General features: G+C 40.4%; 1 protein-coding gene across 1 annotated transcript; it reads left to right on the top strand.

Annotated features, from left to right (window-relative positions):
- The first annotated feature begins 4,461 nt into the window (after positions 1–4,461).
- CUNH2orf69 (chromosome unknown C2orf69 homolog) lies at positions 4,462–9,674 on the top strand. The gene is made up of 2 exons (XM_039700981.1): positions 4,462–4,580; positions 6,202–9,674. Exon 2 carries the CDS (start codon positions 6,217–6,219, stop codon positions 7,039–7,041), a length of 825 nt encoding a protein of 274 aa, XP_039556915.1. The 5' UTR covers positions 4,462–4,580; positions 6,202–6,216; the 3' UTR covers positions 7,042–9,674.
- The last annotated feature ends 3,915 nt before the right edge of the window (positions 9,675–13,589 follow it).

A 13,589-nucleotide genomic window follows, 5' to 3' on the forward strand; every position in this document is an offset into this window, starting at 1 on the left:
TTTGTATTGACTTACACCAGGCAACACAGAGCTTCCTTAAATCCTAAGGTTTTTGTACACTTAGGTAAACTGCAAAGCACTGAAACTTGTCATTGTTACATGAACAACAGAACTACCAATTTTTTTAGGGACTCCTGCCCTTTTCTCTTAATTTTTCTATTAAAGTAATTCCAGCCCTTTCTACTCACTGTGTCTTCTGGGCAGGACAGAGACAGCACATGCAGGCCCCAGTGTGCAGAGCCACCACACTGAACTTTCAACCTATTATGTTCAAAAACATTTTCTAAAAGCTGAATAAAAGCTGTATAAAAGCTGAATTCCTGCCCTGCTTTCCTTCAGTAGAAGCATTCATTTCAATAATCCTAATCTATTAATTCATCAGTTTTCCCAGTTCTTCCAGAAGAAGTCCTACTCTTCACTTACACACACATTGAAAATGACTGATAGAAAGGTCTTAGAAAGGTAGACAGAATCTAGATTAAACAAAACAAATTTCCACAGGGAAATAGAAAAGAGAAAAATGTCTTTTAAACAGTACTGTAGATTCCAAATACTTTATACACTGATTTTTTTTTCAGCACTAAAAAAAAACAAAACAAGATTCTATATTCTGTTTTTTAGCAGCTTTTCCACATAGCTGACATAGAAGAAACATGGATTTACTTTTCATGCTGAAAAGCTTTTATTCTCACTTTCATACAACTCAGTTAATTGCCCAGAGAGTGATTTATTCTCCACTATGATCTCCTGAATATCTCATACCCACACAAAAGATGGATGCTGGCAGGCAGAGCTGTCAGTAGGAATTTCAGCAGAAGTAAATTGTTTAGTACTTATAATGCAGCATAATAGCTGTAATTTCATTTGAACTGTTGCCACTAATAGAACTACAAGCCAAGAGCCAGGCTCTCATCACTGTGCAGCCACTGAGAATTCCTCTGTGCACCCTTCAGCACAGATGCAGGTAGCTCAGCCCTGGGGGTGTTACTGTACCTGAAAGAATGACAAGCCAGGCCTGGCACTTTCTCTCAATAGTGACAGACACAGGTGGATATCAACTGCTAAGGAGTTTCCCATCAGTATTTAACAGGTGTTTTCACAGCTACTCCAATCCTCTGCCAAAATGCAAACTAGCAATTTCAACACATATGCATTGAAAATTATTGAAAAGGAAACTAAAATATAATACACAGATATGCAAATATGTGCATATATACACTGAACATTAGTTGGGCAGGAAGTGTGGTTTTCTGTAGCATGTTCTTCTGAAATGTTGCATCTCCTACATATGAAGACATAGAAATTCAAATACCTTAAATACTTGGCTAAAGATATCACATCAGCAGATAGTTATTCTTCACCTAAACTTTTGGTGAAGCACCTATTAAAATGCTTTTGTTTAAGCGCTATGATTAAAACAAACTACAGATTGCTTTCTTGGTCTTAAAAAATGTATAGAACCTGATGCTATTCTACCTCTTTATATATGCCCTGAATCAAAGATCAGGATTAGCATACATGCTATAAAGGCAATGAAACAGCCAATTTCAGAAAAATTGTCTTGAGTATAATAAAGACAACTTTTGCTGTGTGTCCTTTCTACTCAGAATCTGCAGATTTGGCTGCCTGACAGGTTAAACGAATTAACCACCCTGCAGGCAGCCCCAAGGGTCTATGTGGGAGCTCAGACACTGAAGAGGTGAAAAAGCCATTAGTTCTCTCCAGAGGAATTAGGTTTTATATGCATGTCTCTCATCACTGCTAATCAACCATGATACACAGTCTTTCTGCCAAACTCCCTGAGATGTATGGGTAAACATCTGCAAAGTCTGAAAAAATGTTATATACTTCACTTCCCTGTCCTACCTACAGGAGGGAAAAATGAGAAGTTTTTCCCTGCACATGCAGGACAGGCTGTTCTACTGGCAGCTCAGAGGTCAGCTTGTGACTGATCCTGTATATGAAAACTGTGAGGGCTGCAGGGAAAGAAGAGCAGATGTGGTAAGAGGAGCAGCACACACACACAAAAAAAGTATTTCCTTTTACAATAATAGGGAGCACAGCAAGCAAAGAATTAGTAAATAGAAGAATGGAGACATGAAGCATCACTGAGAAAAGGACAAACATGAAGGCTGACAAAGGCCTCTCAAAAATACAGTATTTCATGCCTCCATTGGGTGATATATGTAAGGATTAATACACTCAATTATTGAATCCACTTGCGTATTGCAACAGCCACATGACAAAGATTGGAAGCAAACTCAGCGCAATCAGTCACCATTAAAATTTATAATATGTCACAGAAGATTTCTTGGATCTTCTTGAGATTAGGAATAAATTGGTGCTTCCTATTTTAAGTGGGAAAAAAAGGCCATGTATACCATTATTTCCTATAATGAAAAGAAAGTCCATTTCACAGTTTTGGTCATGGTGTGTGTCTGAATTCTGACTAAGACATGGACTAATTTCCATGTTCTCCTATAAGGCTCGTGTAGAATTTTGGATGAAGATGGAAGCCTGTCTACAACCTTAGGTATTAGAGCTTTAGTTACTTGGTCCCAGTTGCATCATGAACACACCACAGTTAAACAAGTATTTCTGGGAGAAGTACCAGCATGCCCTTTGGTTACTGTAACTATCCCACAATGTGAATAATGCCTGTAAACCCTTCTGGGCAAGCTAATCTCTCATCTGCAGAAACCACTGGAGAGAATATAGGCCACCAGAGGAGAAGGGCACAGATTTTTCTTCACAGTAGTGACTGTAATTATTCATTTTTCTCAACAATAAGTACTAAAATGAAAACTTTCTTTCACCTAACCACTTCTCTCCAGTGGATCCCTGCTTTTTCATCAGGTATCAGTAATCATAATAGAACTGTGCCTGTGCAAACAAATCTTAGCAATTAAAGTCCAAATATCCAGATTTTCAAAAATATTTTCCAAATACCCATTTTCCTCTATTTCTGTAGACATTTTTTCAAAATTATCTGCTTTTTATGAGAGCACTAGTTCTTCTTATTAGAGCACTAGTTTCTTCTTATGCATATGCATTTAGTAGACCTTATCTAGCATCTCTTCAGCAGTACCTAATAGGGAACAGAAGTGAGAACGTTCCATTACCCCACCTAATTAAGTTTTAGTGTCAGCATGGACCTGAACTGCTCAATATTGGACTGAGAAAATCTGTCTCCATTAACTGAAATAAACAGTTGAATGAAGCAGCTAGAGATTGTTTCCTAAATAATTTCTCTTCATTAGCAGAGGCATTGTGAAAATTTCCACTCAGATCACAGGGCATGTTCACAGAAGGAAAAAAAAAAATCAGGAAAACATCCTACAACAATATCTCCAAAATTCAAACCAGACGAAAGATGAGCTTGGGAAAACTTTAAGGTGAGCACCTGAGTGTTTGTTCTGACAGGGAATTTCCAAATGGCGCCGCACAGCGCCATCATCTGGTGACCAAAAATTGGATTTTTTTCCTAGTCTTTGAGAAAAAAAGCTGTAACTGTATCAAAGATAATTTTCATACAAAAAAAAGTTAGTAAAGATTTTTTTAAAAGCTGGTTTAATTAAAAAACCCCTATAAAATTTAAATCACTAAATTTTTTAATTTACTTCTGCTATTCCTATAAACGCAAATAAGACACCCTCAAGTATTCTGCTGGTTTCCAGCTTGCTACACTAACAAATAACCTTAATGTCATCACATTTCCGTGTTGAATTCTCCAACAAGAAACCAGTCAATAGTTTGATTACTTGATTAAGCAATTAGTGCTTAATTAACTCTCCTTTCTTGAGCGCCTCAGCTAACAGAAGACAGGTTTGGTATTCAGCAGCTCTCTAGGTTTGCATACAAGTGTTTTAAAGTAGACTAAAACGAGAGAATAAAGGAATAAATATGCGAAATATCAGAATTCTAGAAAAACGGACCGTGAATGCCTAGAAATAAACTAAAGGCTCTGTTTCCTTGCTTTGCTTGCCGTGTAAAACACAGAGCTCTCACCAGCGCAGGTGAAAACTTTTCTTCCAATGCGGCAGAACCAGCGTAACCTAAGCCAGATATTTCAAAGCTATCCTTTCGTTTACTTTTTCTTTAATACAACCAGCACCTTCAGGAGGCACATACCGTCCGGTTTGGAAGCTAACTGCCCCACGCGGAGCGCTAGATGCCCCCCGGTGCCGTAAGTCCCGCAGGCGCGTACCCCGCGCTGCCGCCGGCCCGGCCCTCAGGGGCCGCCCCGCGCGCGCGGCGCGAGCGCACGCGCTTCCCGCCTCCCGGTGCCGTAAGTCCCGCAGGCGCGCACCCCGCGCTGCCGCCGGCCCGGCCCCCTCAGGGCACCCGCTTCCCGCCGCCGCCTTTTGAACGGCCGCGTGACGTCATCGCGGGGCGGGCTCACGTGCGGCGCCCCCAGCCGGGTCCCTCCGCGGGGGCCGGTGGGCGGGCCCGGGGGCGGCGAGGTGCCGGGCGCTGAGCCGCACCGCACCAACGAGCTGCTGCTGCTGCCGCCGCCCGCCCCGCGCGGCCCGGCGCCGTCGCCGCAGCACCACGTCGTGTACTTCCCGGGGGACGTGCAGGTAGGGCCGGCGGCGGGGCGGGAGCGGGGAAGCGGCGCAGCCGGCAGGGCCGTGCGGGCGGGCATTGCCCGGCTCCCGGAGCATCGCGGTGCCGGGAACGGCCCTCCGGAAACCTCAGCTGGAGCAGTAGTGCAGGGGAGCAGAGGCGTCCTCACTGAGGTTGGAGATCATCGAGTCCAGCCTGTGACCAACAGCACCGCGTCAGCTGGACCCTGGCGCTGAGTGCCGTGTCCAGTCTCCTGCACGGACGGCGACTCCACCACCTCCTGGGCGATCCATTCCAATATCCAGTCACTCTTTCTGCGAAGCGTGCTTCCTAATACCTAAACTTCCCCTGGCACAACCTAAAACTGTGTCCTGTTGTCGCCTGAAAGAAGACACCGACCCTATCTGGCTCCCCTCCTTTCGGGGACTTGGAGGGAGCAATAAGGGCTCCCTCCTCCCGAGCCTGCCCTTCTCCAGGCTGAACACCCCCAGCTCCCTCCGCTGCTCCTCACAGCACTTGTGCTCCAGCCCCTTCACCAGCCCCACTGCTGCCTTCTCTGGAGTCACTCCAGCCCTAGAGCGCTGCCTGAGGGTGACAGTGACAGGGATGGCAGTGTCTGGAAGTGTGGCAGGGAATGCCAATGGAGACAGGACAACAAAACCCTAAGGTCCCGGTTGTCCTCCCCAGGCAGAGCACTATGCAGGTGTATGGACATCCCAGACACTGCCCCTTGGGGACTCAACAGGCACTGGTGCTTTCTCAGCCTGTCCCGTGGTCTCTGGAGTTGGCAAGAAATTACAGAGGCTCTGAAGTGCTGTCCCCAAGCACTTGGTTGACCACTCTAACATAACATGTTCTGGTAGCCAGCTGATCTCAATTGTCGTTACTGCTTCTCAAAAGCAGGGCTAGTGCCTTCTTCTTCAAGCGAAAAGGCTTTCCCTTCTGTCAGGTGAAGATGCAAAATTTTGTGTGTTTTTATTTTAAGGATTGGGATAACCTATGAAGATTTGTCTGATTGCTGTTCTTGCGTACGGCTTCATTATTTCTTAGTAAAATAAATGAACTGGTATTCTTTGCCATTAAGATTTCAGACATGAGGTTCTTTCATGACTTGGGGATTAATTTCTTTCCATCTTTGCCCTCTTTGGAGGTGAACAAGGCAATAAAAATTTCCTGCAGGTGAATGAGAGGAGAGGATATTATTGTTTCTGTATAAAATCCAGAAAACTTGCTATAAAGTTTTAAGTCTGTTTTTGTTTTGTAGTAAGATAATGAGTATTTCCTTAGATAGAGATAATGCAGTAAAATTGTGTGTCATACTAAGTTGAATAATACTTCAATGTGTGAAGTCAACAAAACGTATGAATATTTTCATATGCTGACTTCATTGTATTGATCTTGGGGGTATTAAAAATATGTGGTAAAAGTATTAAAGGAAGCAAGTCAAAATATACCTGTTTCTTTTATGTGTTTCTTGTTCTGCTAACTTGGAAAGTAGGAGCCTCTAATGCATGGGGATTTTTACAGTTCTTTCTGTCAAAAGGGACTCTTTTCTCCTTTCTAAATAGGAGTACATTGGAGCTGAATCTTTTCACAATGTAGTAATGCATCTTTTCTATTTTTTTAATTTTTCAGAACTATCATGACATCATGTCTTGCCACCCAGAAAACTTTCAGTGGGAGCACTGGAGTTTTGAAAATGTTGCTACCATACTCGCTCGCCGGTTCCCCAACAGCTTTATTTGGGTCATAAAGTGTTCTCGAATGCACCTGCACAAATTCAGTTGTTACGACAATTTTGTGACAAGTAACATGTTTGGAGCACCAGAGCACAGCACTGACTTTGGAGCTTTCAGGCATCTCCACGCTTTGCTGGTTAATGCATTCAGACTCTCTCAGAATGTTCTGCTGTCCCAGAAAAACGTGCACGGTGTCAGCAAGGATGCAAAAATAGCTGCTTGTAAATCACAGCCGCAGTCTGTTCCTACAACAAATGGCTGCTCGTCCAAAGAAAGGGAGAGAGATTGTGAATGCTCTAATAATTCTGCTGGGAACGTCATGGTACCCTCTGCTGTAGGTGCAGCATCGTTTACTTTGATTGGCTTCAGTAAAGGTTGTGTGGTTTTGAACCAGCTGCTCTATGAGCTGAAGGAAGCCAAGAAAGACAAGAATACAGATGCCTTCTTAAAAAACATAAAAGCAATTTACTGGCTGGATGGTGGTCACTCGGGAGGAAGCAACACTTGGGTTACTTACCCTGAAGTGCTGAAAGAACTTGCAGAGACAGGAATTAAAGTTCATGCCCACGTTACACCGTACCAAGTGTTTGACACAATGAGGTCATGGATTGGGAGAGAGCATGAGAAATTTGTACAGATACTTGAAGAATTTGGGGTGGAAATAAATGATCAACTGCATTTTGCTGATGAAGTTCCCTCCTTAGACAACCATTTCAGAGTTCATGAAGTATTTTGAGACTGTATGTATATGAACAGTATATTCTTTGTAGAAGCACTTTTAACTCTGTTAATGTTGTCATCTAGATTTTCAGCTTTGAGCAGATGCTTTCTAAACAGAATACTAAATCAATTCTGTGTTGCTAATAGATACCATATATAAATTTGTGTAGATTAAAAAGGCTTATTGGGACCCCAAAACTATAACAGATGTTGTTTTTTGATTCCTGGAAAAAAAGTGTCATGAAGAACAATCCTATACATGTTTTGGGGGTTTTTTTGTTAAATGTGAATGTTTATTCTTAAACCGTTGGCAGAATTTTTAGTCCTGGATGTCTAATATCATATACTGCATTTAATGGGACTTTAAAGTACTTGGGAATTTCAGATGTGTAGATACTTCAGTTGAGTGGCTTCCAGGGCTAAAATTATTGCTTTTTGTGAATAAGAGATGTAAGGTTAGTTTTTTGGCTTAAGGAAATTGATTCTAAGAAAAATGTTAGTTATGTATTTTGCGGAGACCTGTTTAATTAGGTAATTAAATCTTCCAGTTTTGTAACGTTTCTCCTGTTTGGAACAAAGTCAGAAATACTCACCTTTGGAATAATAGTGCCAATGCATTTCTCTTCCTTATGTGCACCTTGCCATTTCTGTCACTCTAAAGTTTGATTAATTAATTGTGTAGTATCTGCTAGTGAACAGCCATTTCACCTGGGGGCTTAAAAATTGTGATGTAGCTATGTTAAGTAACCAGGATTGTTGATTAGTGTGTAGCTTGTTCATGTTTCAATATACCTTGCTGTTGCTTTGCTAACTTCTGTAAGGACCAGCAGTAATACCTTTATTGTCACATCAAGAGGTGACATCCCTACCTTGGGTGGCAAGGTTTTACTTGGTAATTGCTGCATTGATGTGGCTCTTAATCAAGCCATAAATTACAAGTTGCATTAAAAAAATTCAGACTGTGTTGACTGTAGCTCTTTCAAAATGCCTCTGTTTTAATATCTATTATCTCCTTTAAATGTTCTGCAGTAGTTGCTTCTAGAGCCATCCAAAAACCTTATTTTTGGAGCCTAATTTTCCCTACAGAAAAAATTCCTCTAAATAGAAAGCCAGCCAGATTTGATACACAAGATGTAACCTGGTTCAGACACCAAACCTGAGTGTACTTAAGAAAGAAATACTGAAAGATGGACAATTATGATATTAATGGAACTTTTCTACTGTTGCAAGTAACTTCCCATTTAGCTACAAAGCTTAGAATCATTCTTAAAGACAGCTGCAGCCATTAACAATGAACCAGTAACTCCAAGTGGTTTTGGATTTCCTGGAAGTATAGGAATACAAAAGCAAGTTAGCAAAACACTGTGAAGATTACACAAACAATTGTGGCTAAGTTCTGAAAAAGGGCATTTTATTGAACTTTGGTTCTATGTTTGATGGCTTGGTGACATCTCTGCCCTGCTCTTTGTTTCCTGTGACTCTTACACTGTGGAAAGGAACTTTCTTCTGTTGACATCATTAAAACTTACAAGGTTCCCTGTAGACAACTTTTGGCAGAAATTGTGCATAGCAGTGATCACTGAATAATGGGGAAAGTGTGTTGTACTCCTAAGAAAATTTTCTTAACACTCAAAATATTAAGGGTGATAGAAAGTTTTATGCATACAGTGTGGACCCTACAATTTGAAAGAGAACTCTATTGCTAATAATTAGATTAATGTACCTAGTTCATAAAAAGAAATCTATTGTAATTGATGAAGCAAAGTGCAACATGCAAACAAACTGTAAAGAACCTGAAATTTAGTTCCATCTGCTTTTTTATGGAACTAAATTTCTTGGAGGCTGTTTCTTGGAGATTTCATTCAATCCCATTTGTTGATTGCCATCTTAATAGGCTTATAACAACTTTTAATGTGTTTCAAGGAACATTTTTTCCCCTTTATGGACCTTTGGATAACATTGGCGGCATGTGTGAAGAATTTTTTCTGTAAAGGAAATATGGGTCACCTAAAGAAGTGGTTTTTATAGAAAGCCTACAAATGGCTTGAAATATATTTAACCATCCATTTACAAAATAGTATTTTAATGAGTAAACCAACAAAACCCCCAGAACTTTCTATTGCTTTTGCTCCCTTAGTTTCAGACTGACTAGGCTAAGTTGGGTGTGCTAACACTTGCCCAATCCAATAACACTGCAGATCAGAGACCAATTTCTAAACAATTCTGTGCCTGCCAAAACATCAGAACTACATCGCTGCAAGCTTTTGGAAATAGCTATTAAAATATTGACATTGTCTTCAAAAGTTTCTGGATGGCTGTCCTGTTAAAACAATATTAACCTGTTTGATGGAGGCTGCCTACAATAACTGTTAAATAGGCTCAAGTGTTCTGCATTACTTTGAAGAATAGGCACTTTGTTGTAAAACTAATCCTGTTATGAGACCTCGTGTTGTGGAGGGAAAACTGACTGGTTGTTTTTCATTCTTTAAACAGCTGTAGTACTCTGTTGGAATGTGCCTCTGTCATTCATTACAATGCATGCTAAAAATAAATTTTGCAAACTATGTAGAAAATAAACTATTTCTAATGGGTGAAACCACTTTGATGTGAGTATAAAACCATTAAACAAGGAATGTGCAGTTTTGTGGATTAAGATTTATCAGGTGTTTGTGGAGACTAGTTTAAAAATCAGATTTAATTGATGACTTTTCTTCAAGGATGCTTTGTATTTGTGTAGTCAGCATCCATAATTTTAAAATAGCTTACTGGCATCTCACAAACACAGGAAAGCTGGCATGAGGCAGCCAAGGGTGGAACATTTCTGTGTCAGGATAAAATGGGTCATAGTTTGCATATGCTCGTTTTTCAACACTAACTGTAAAGGCAATTTTTAATAAACTTAGATGTAAGTGCCTAAAGTTAGGTGGCTCTCCGGCTTATAGTGGTGTAGTTCAAGACACTTCTGTTTTCTAATGGAGTGAGCAACCTTCCACAGTCCTTAGTACCACCCAGTAATGACTGGTGTTCTGGTATTACATGCTTGTTTCTGGTATATTTTGAGACATGCTAACGTGTACTAGACTGTGACTGCTAAATTCTTTCAAAGCAAGGCTTGATTCTATGAACTTGTCCAGATGACTGAAATTATTTTATTTTGTGTGAATCTAAAATGCTAAAAAGTTTGATAAACTTCTTCCCATCTGGGACTGATTTATTCACATCTCTGCAAATGCTGATGCATTAATCAGTGTTGGCCCCTAATTTTGGAAGATGATAAAGGGTACCATCCTTAACATGTGGCTGAAAGGAGCAGTTTTCTCTGTCCTCCCATTGATAAAATCCTCCCTGCACAAGCACTTTTATGGTAAGCTGTTCTATCTTCCTAAACAAAGATCATTGCTGATAGAGATAAGTAACAGCAGTGCTATATATTTAAATAGTCATACAAATTATTTTAAATAAAACTGCTAAGTAAGTTCAGGAGTTAGGCTGTTACAACTGTGGATATTCACAGATAAAAATGATTGTGCATGAGCATGCACTCAGATTTTCCCTGGAAGTTCTTTTGGAGTAACAGTTACTTCATCTCTGCACGTAACCAATGTTTGTTGTCTAGTACAGACTGAAATTTGAAGCACTGAGGTTAATTGTATACCCATTCATTAACCTTGAATGCTTATTTTAAATTACATGGGGTCTTATCAGTTAATACAAGAAAGAATTTATTAACAATGAAAATTTTGGGATGTGTGTGCTCTGTTGTGAGTGACACTTTAGTGTTCATCCCAGCCTTGCAGAATCTACAAACACAAATATGTGTCTGGTGCCCTTGTGCAATACAAAAGCAAAGGCAGGTGTCTCAAGACTGCAATCCATAAGAGACAGCCTCTTTAAATTACCTTCAAAGTTACTTCACAATCCTTTAAAATCTTATATTGAAATCTCATTTCATTTTTGTAAGGATGGTAGAGTAAATTAAAAAAAAATTACTTCTAATGATCATAACCTGATGAAAATTTAAGACACATTTGAATATAGCAGATGGAGAACATAAGACCAAAGCTTCCTTTCTGTTGGTGTTGTTGATCTCTTAAATCTGTTCAGAGGTAGGGTGAATGTTTTTAACTGGAATAAAGTAACATGAAGTCATGGAGCCAGTAAGGCAAGATCATATAACACCTGTGTATCAGACAGGCATTACCTCTTCCAGTGCCAGACACAGTGTTCCTGGCTGACTTCATTCTATCAGTATCAACAGCATAATTCACTCCTCCTGCTGACAAAAAAACCCACTTGCACTGGATTAGCTGTTCCACATCACTGTGAAAACCATGGAAGACTGATTCAGGCAGTCATTTTGAACATAGTGCAGTGTGGGCTATAAGGTAGTGATGGCTTTGTCATTTCCTGTCATTAGGGCTTGATTACATGTTTCCAAGTGACCCAAGAAGTATCAAATTCTACTTAAGCAAATGACCAGAAAAGCATCTGGTAATAAAAAGGGGAAACATAAATGATCTGGTTTTAATTCATGTGTATTAACACCTTATGTACTTGAAAAGGAACACAGTGCCATTACTTCAAGGTTCAGAATAAATTTTCTTTCTTTCCGTAGGCTCTCAAAAGAGCACTTTCTGTCATGATTGCTAGTTTCTTTTGTTAAACTTGGCACTTCAGAGCTGAGTTGTTTCTGAAGAAAGCACTGCTGCAAGACATAAAAACCAGTCAAGAGACAGACCAGTGCTGAAGGGCAGGCTGAGGCTCTTCTCCCACACCAGAGTTGATGTTCTGAGCAATACTCCAAAGCCTGGGTGTCAGACAAAGCTGTTGCATCCCTTACAGAGCATGTGCTTAGCTCTTCTTTCCCATTCCCCATCATGAGAAATACATTAGGGTTTTGTGGTTGAAGTTTAAAGCAACTCATGTCCTGCTTGACAGGTGAAGTATAACTTTTCACAGCAGAAACTGTCCACTGCTATGATCTGTGTTATTACTGCAAGCAGCAGCTTCTGAGCATTCTTGTATGAACGTGGCACCGCACGTGGAGCTGCACGTTTGACATGGTTGAGCAGTTCTTTTAATGGCTTCAATCTGTGACAAGGAACAGACCTGAACAGTTGGAAACAAACTCATCTGCTCTTGTTGCTCTCGGGAGCTGCCACTTAGGAGAGATTGTTGCTCCCAGAAATTCCTACACACAGGGCTCAGAATCTATCCCCACTGTAGAGTCTGACCCAAAGTAAAACAGGAGATCTTAATGTACAGTTTTACTGCAAACTTGGGTAACTAAGAAAATGTAAAACTTCATCCGTCCTTCAAATAACACCAGAATGTTTGGTTATTCAGTGACACCAACTTAGAGAATCCCTTGTAAAAGCTACTGTCTCAGAATGCGTATCTTTGACACTGGTATCATTTGCAGGAAGATATCAGATTCATGAAGACAACATTTTATTTTTCTAATACCTGTTAACACAACATCTGTTTTATTGTGGCAAGACCTCTAACAGACAAACATCCACAAAATGTCAGTGGCTCTAATTCTTTGTGTGATTTCAGTGATGGATTTCTAACTGTGCCTATTTGTAATGTCTTACTATGTTATCTGAAAGTTATTCCTTTAATGCTTTCATCATTCATTCATCATTTTATTGCCTGCATCACACCATGTTGCACAGTTGTTACAAAGCACTTACTTTTTTAACACAGTAACTTCCATATTTTTCACTAGTCAGATTATACTCAAATTAAGAAAATACATTTTTAAAATGCTTGTATTCTTCTTTTATAGCATATCAGAACAACTGTTTTAGAGAAGTTACTAAATACCAAATTGAAGAAACTCTTTCAAAGTGAAATAAAGGCTTCATTTTAAAGTGGGCAGCATGAAGATAAAATTTACACTTGAGTGTTGAGGGGGCCTGAGAATACCAAGGTGACACCTCCCTTTTGTGAACGGAGACCCAAGGAATGGCAGGAGGCCTCAGCACAGTAATTCTCTGTACCAGTATCTTGAGAAGCTGCTGGCAGTTAAAGGGATGGCTGTGCAGGCACAATGCTGGAACACAGCTTCATTGAGCCCTGCAGGCTCTCTGAACCTCTCAATTCAGTCCTAACACACAAAGAATATGCTGTGTTCACCTCTGCAATTCAGACCGGGCGCTTGACATTGCCAGTACAACAAAGCCAAGAGGTTACCCCAGCCTAACAGGCAGAGAGATTCTGTCTCAGCAGTATGCACAAGCAATCCTTGTTCCTTTCTGAACAGAAATTTTGGGAGACCTATTTGTGATCCCAAATTTAAATTCTACCCTCAGAACGTACAATGATGCCCGTCAGAGCCGCTTGGCTGGCTCCATTCATGCTTATTCACTGAGGTGGCCGGGTGCCCATTCACATGGTACTAGACTATTTTCACTGTGTGGAACTGCCAAGAAGAACAGGTTTAGAAGAATAATCTGCACAGTGTTCAAGCTCCTGCTCTTCTGAGGAAAGCTTTGTTCCCAGCACTTTTTTAACACTACACATTTATTTTGTCTAAGGGCTTTTGACAAGTTACAATTC

The sequence above is a fragment of the Passer montanus genome, unplaced genomic scaffold, assembly GCF_014805655.1.
Source record: "Passer montanus isolate IOZ18808 unplaced genomic scaffold, ASM1480565v1 scaffold1, whole genome shotgun sequence".
NCBI lineage: Eukaryota > Metazoa > Chordata > Aves > Passeriformes > Passeridae > Passer > Passer montanus.

What these genes read in the sequence shown, in the direction of transcription:
- CUNH2orf69 (XM_039700981.1), top strand. Translation starts at nt 6,217, where the DNA reads ATGTCTTGCCACCCAGAAAACTTTCAGTGGGAGCACTGGAGTTTTGAA.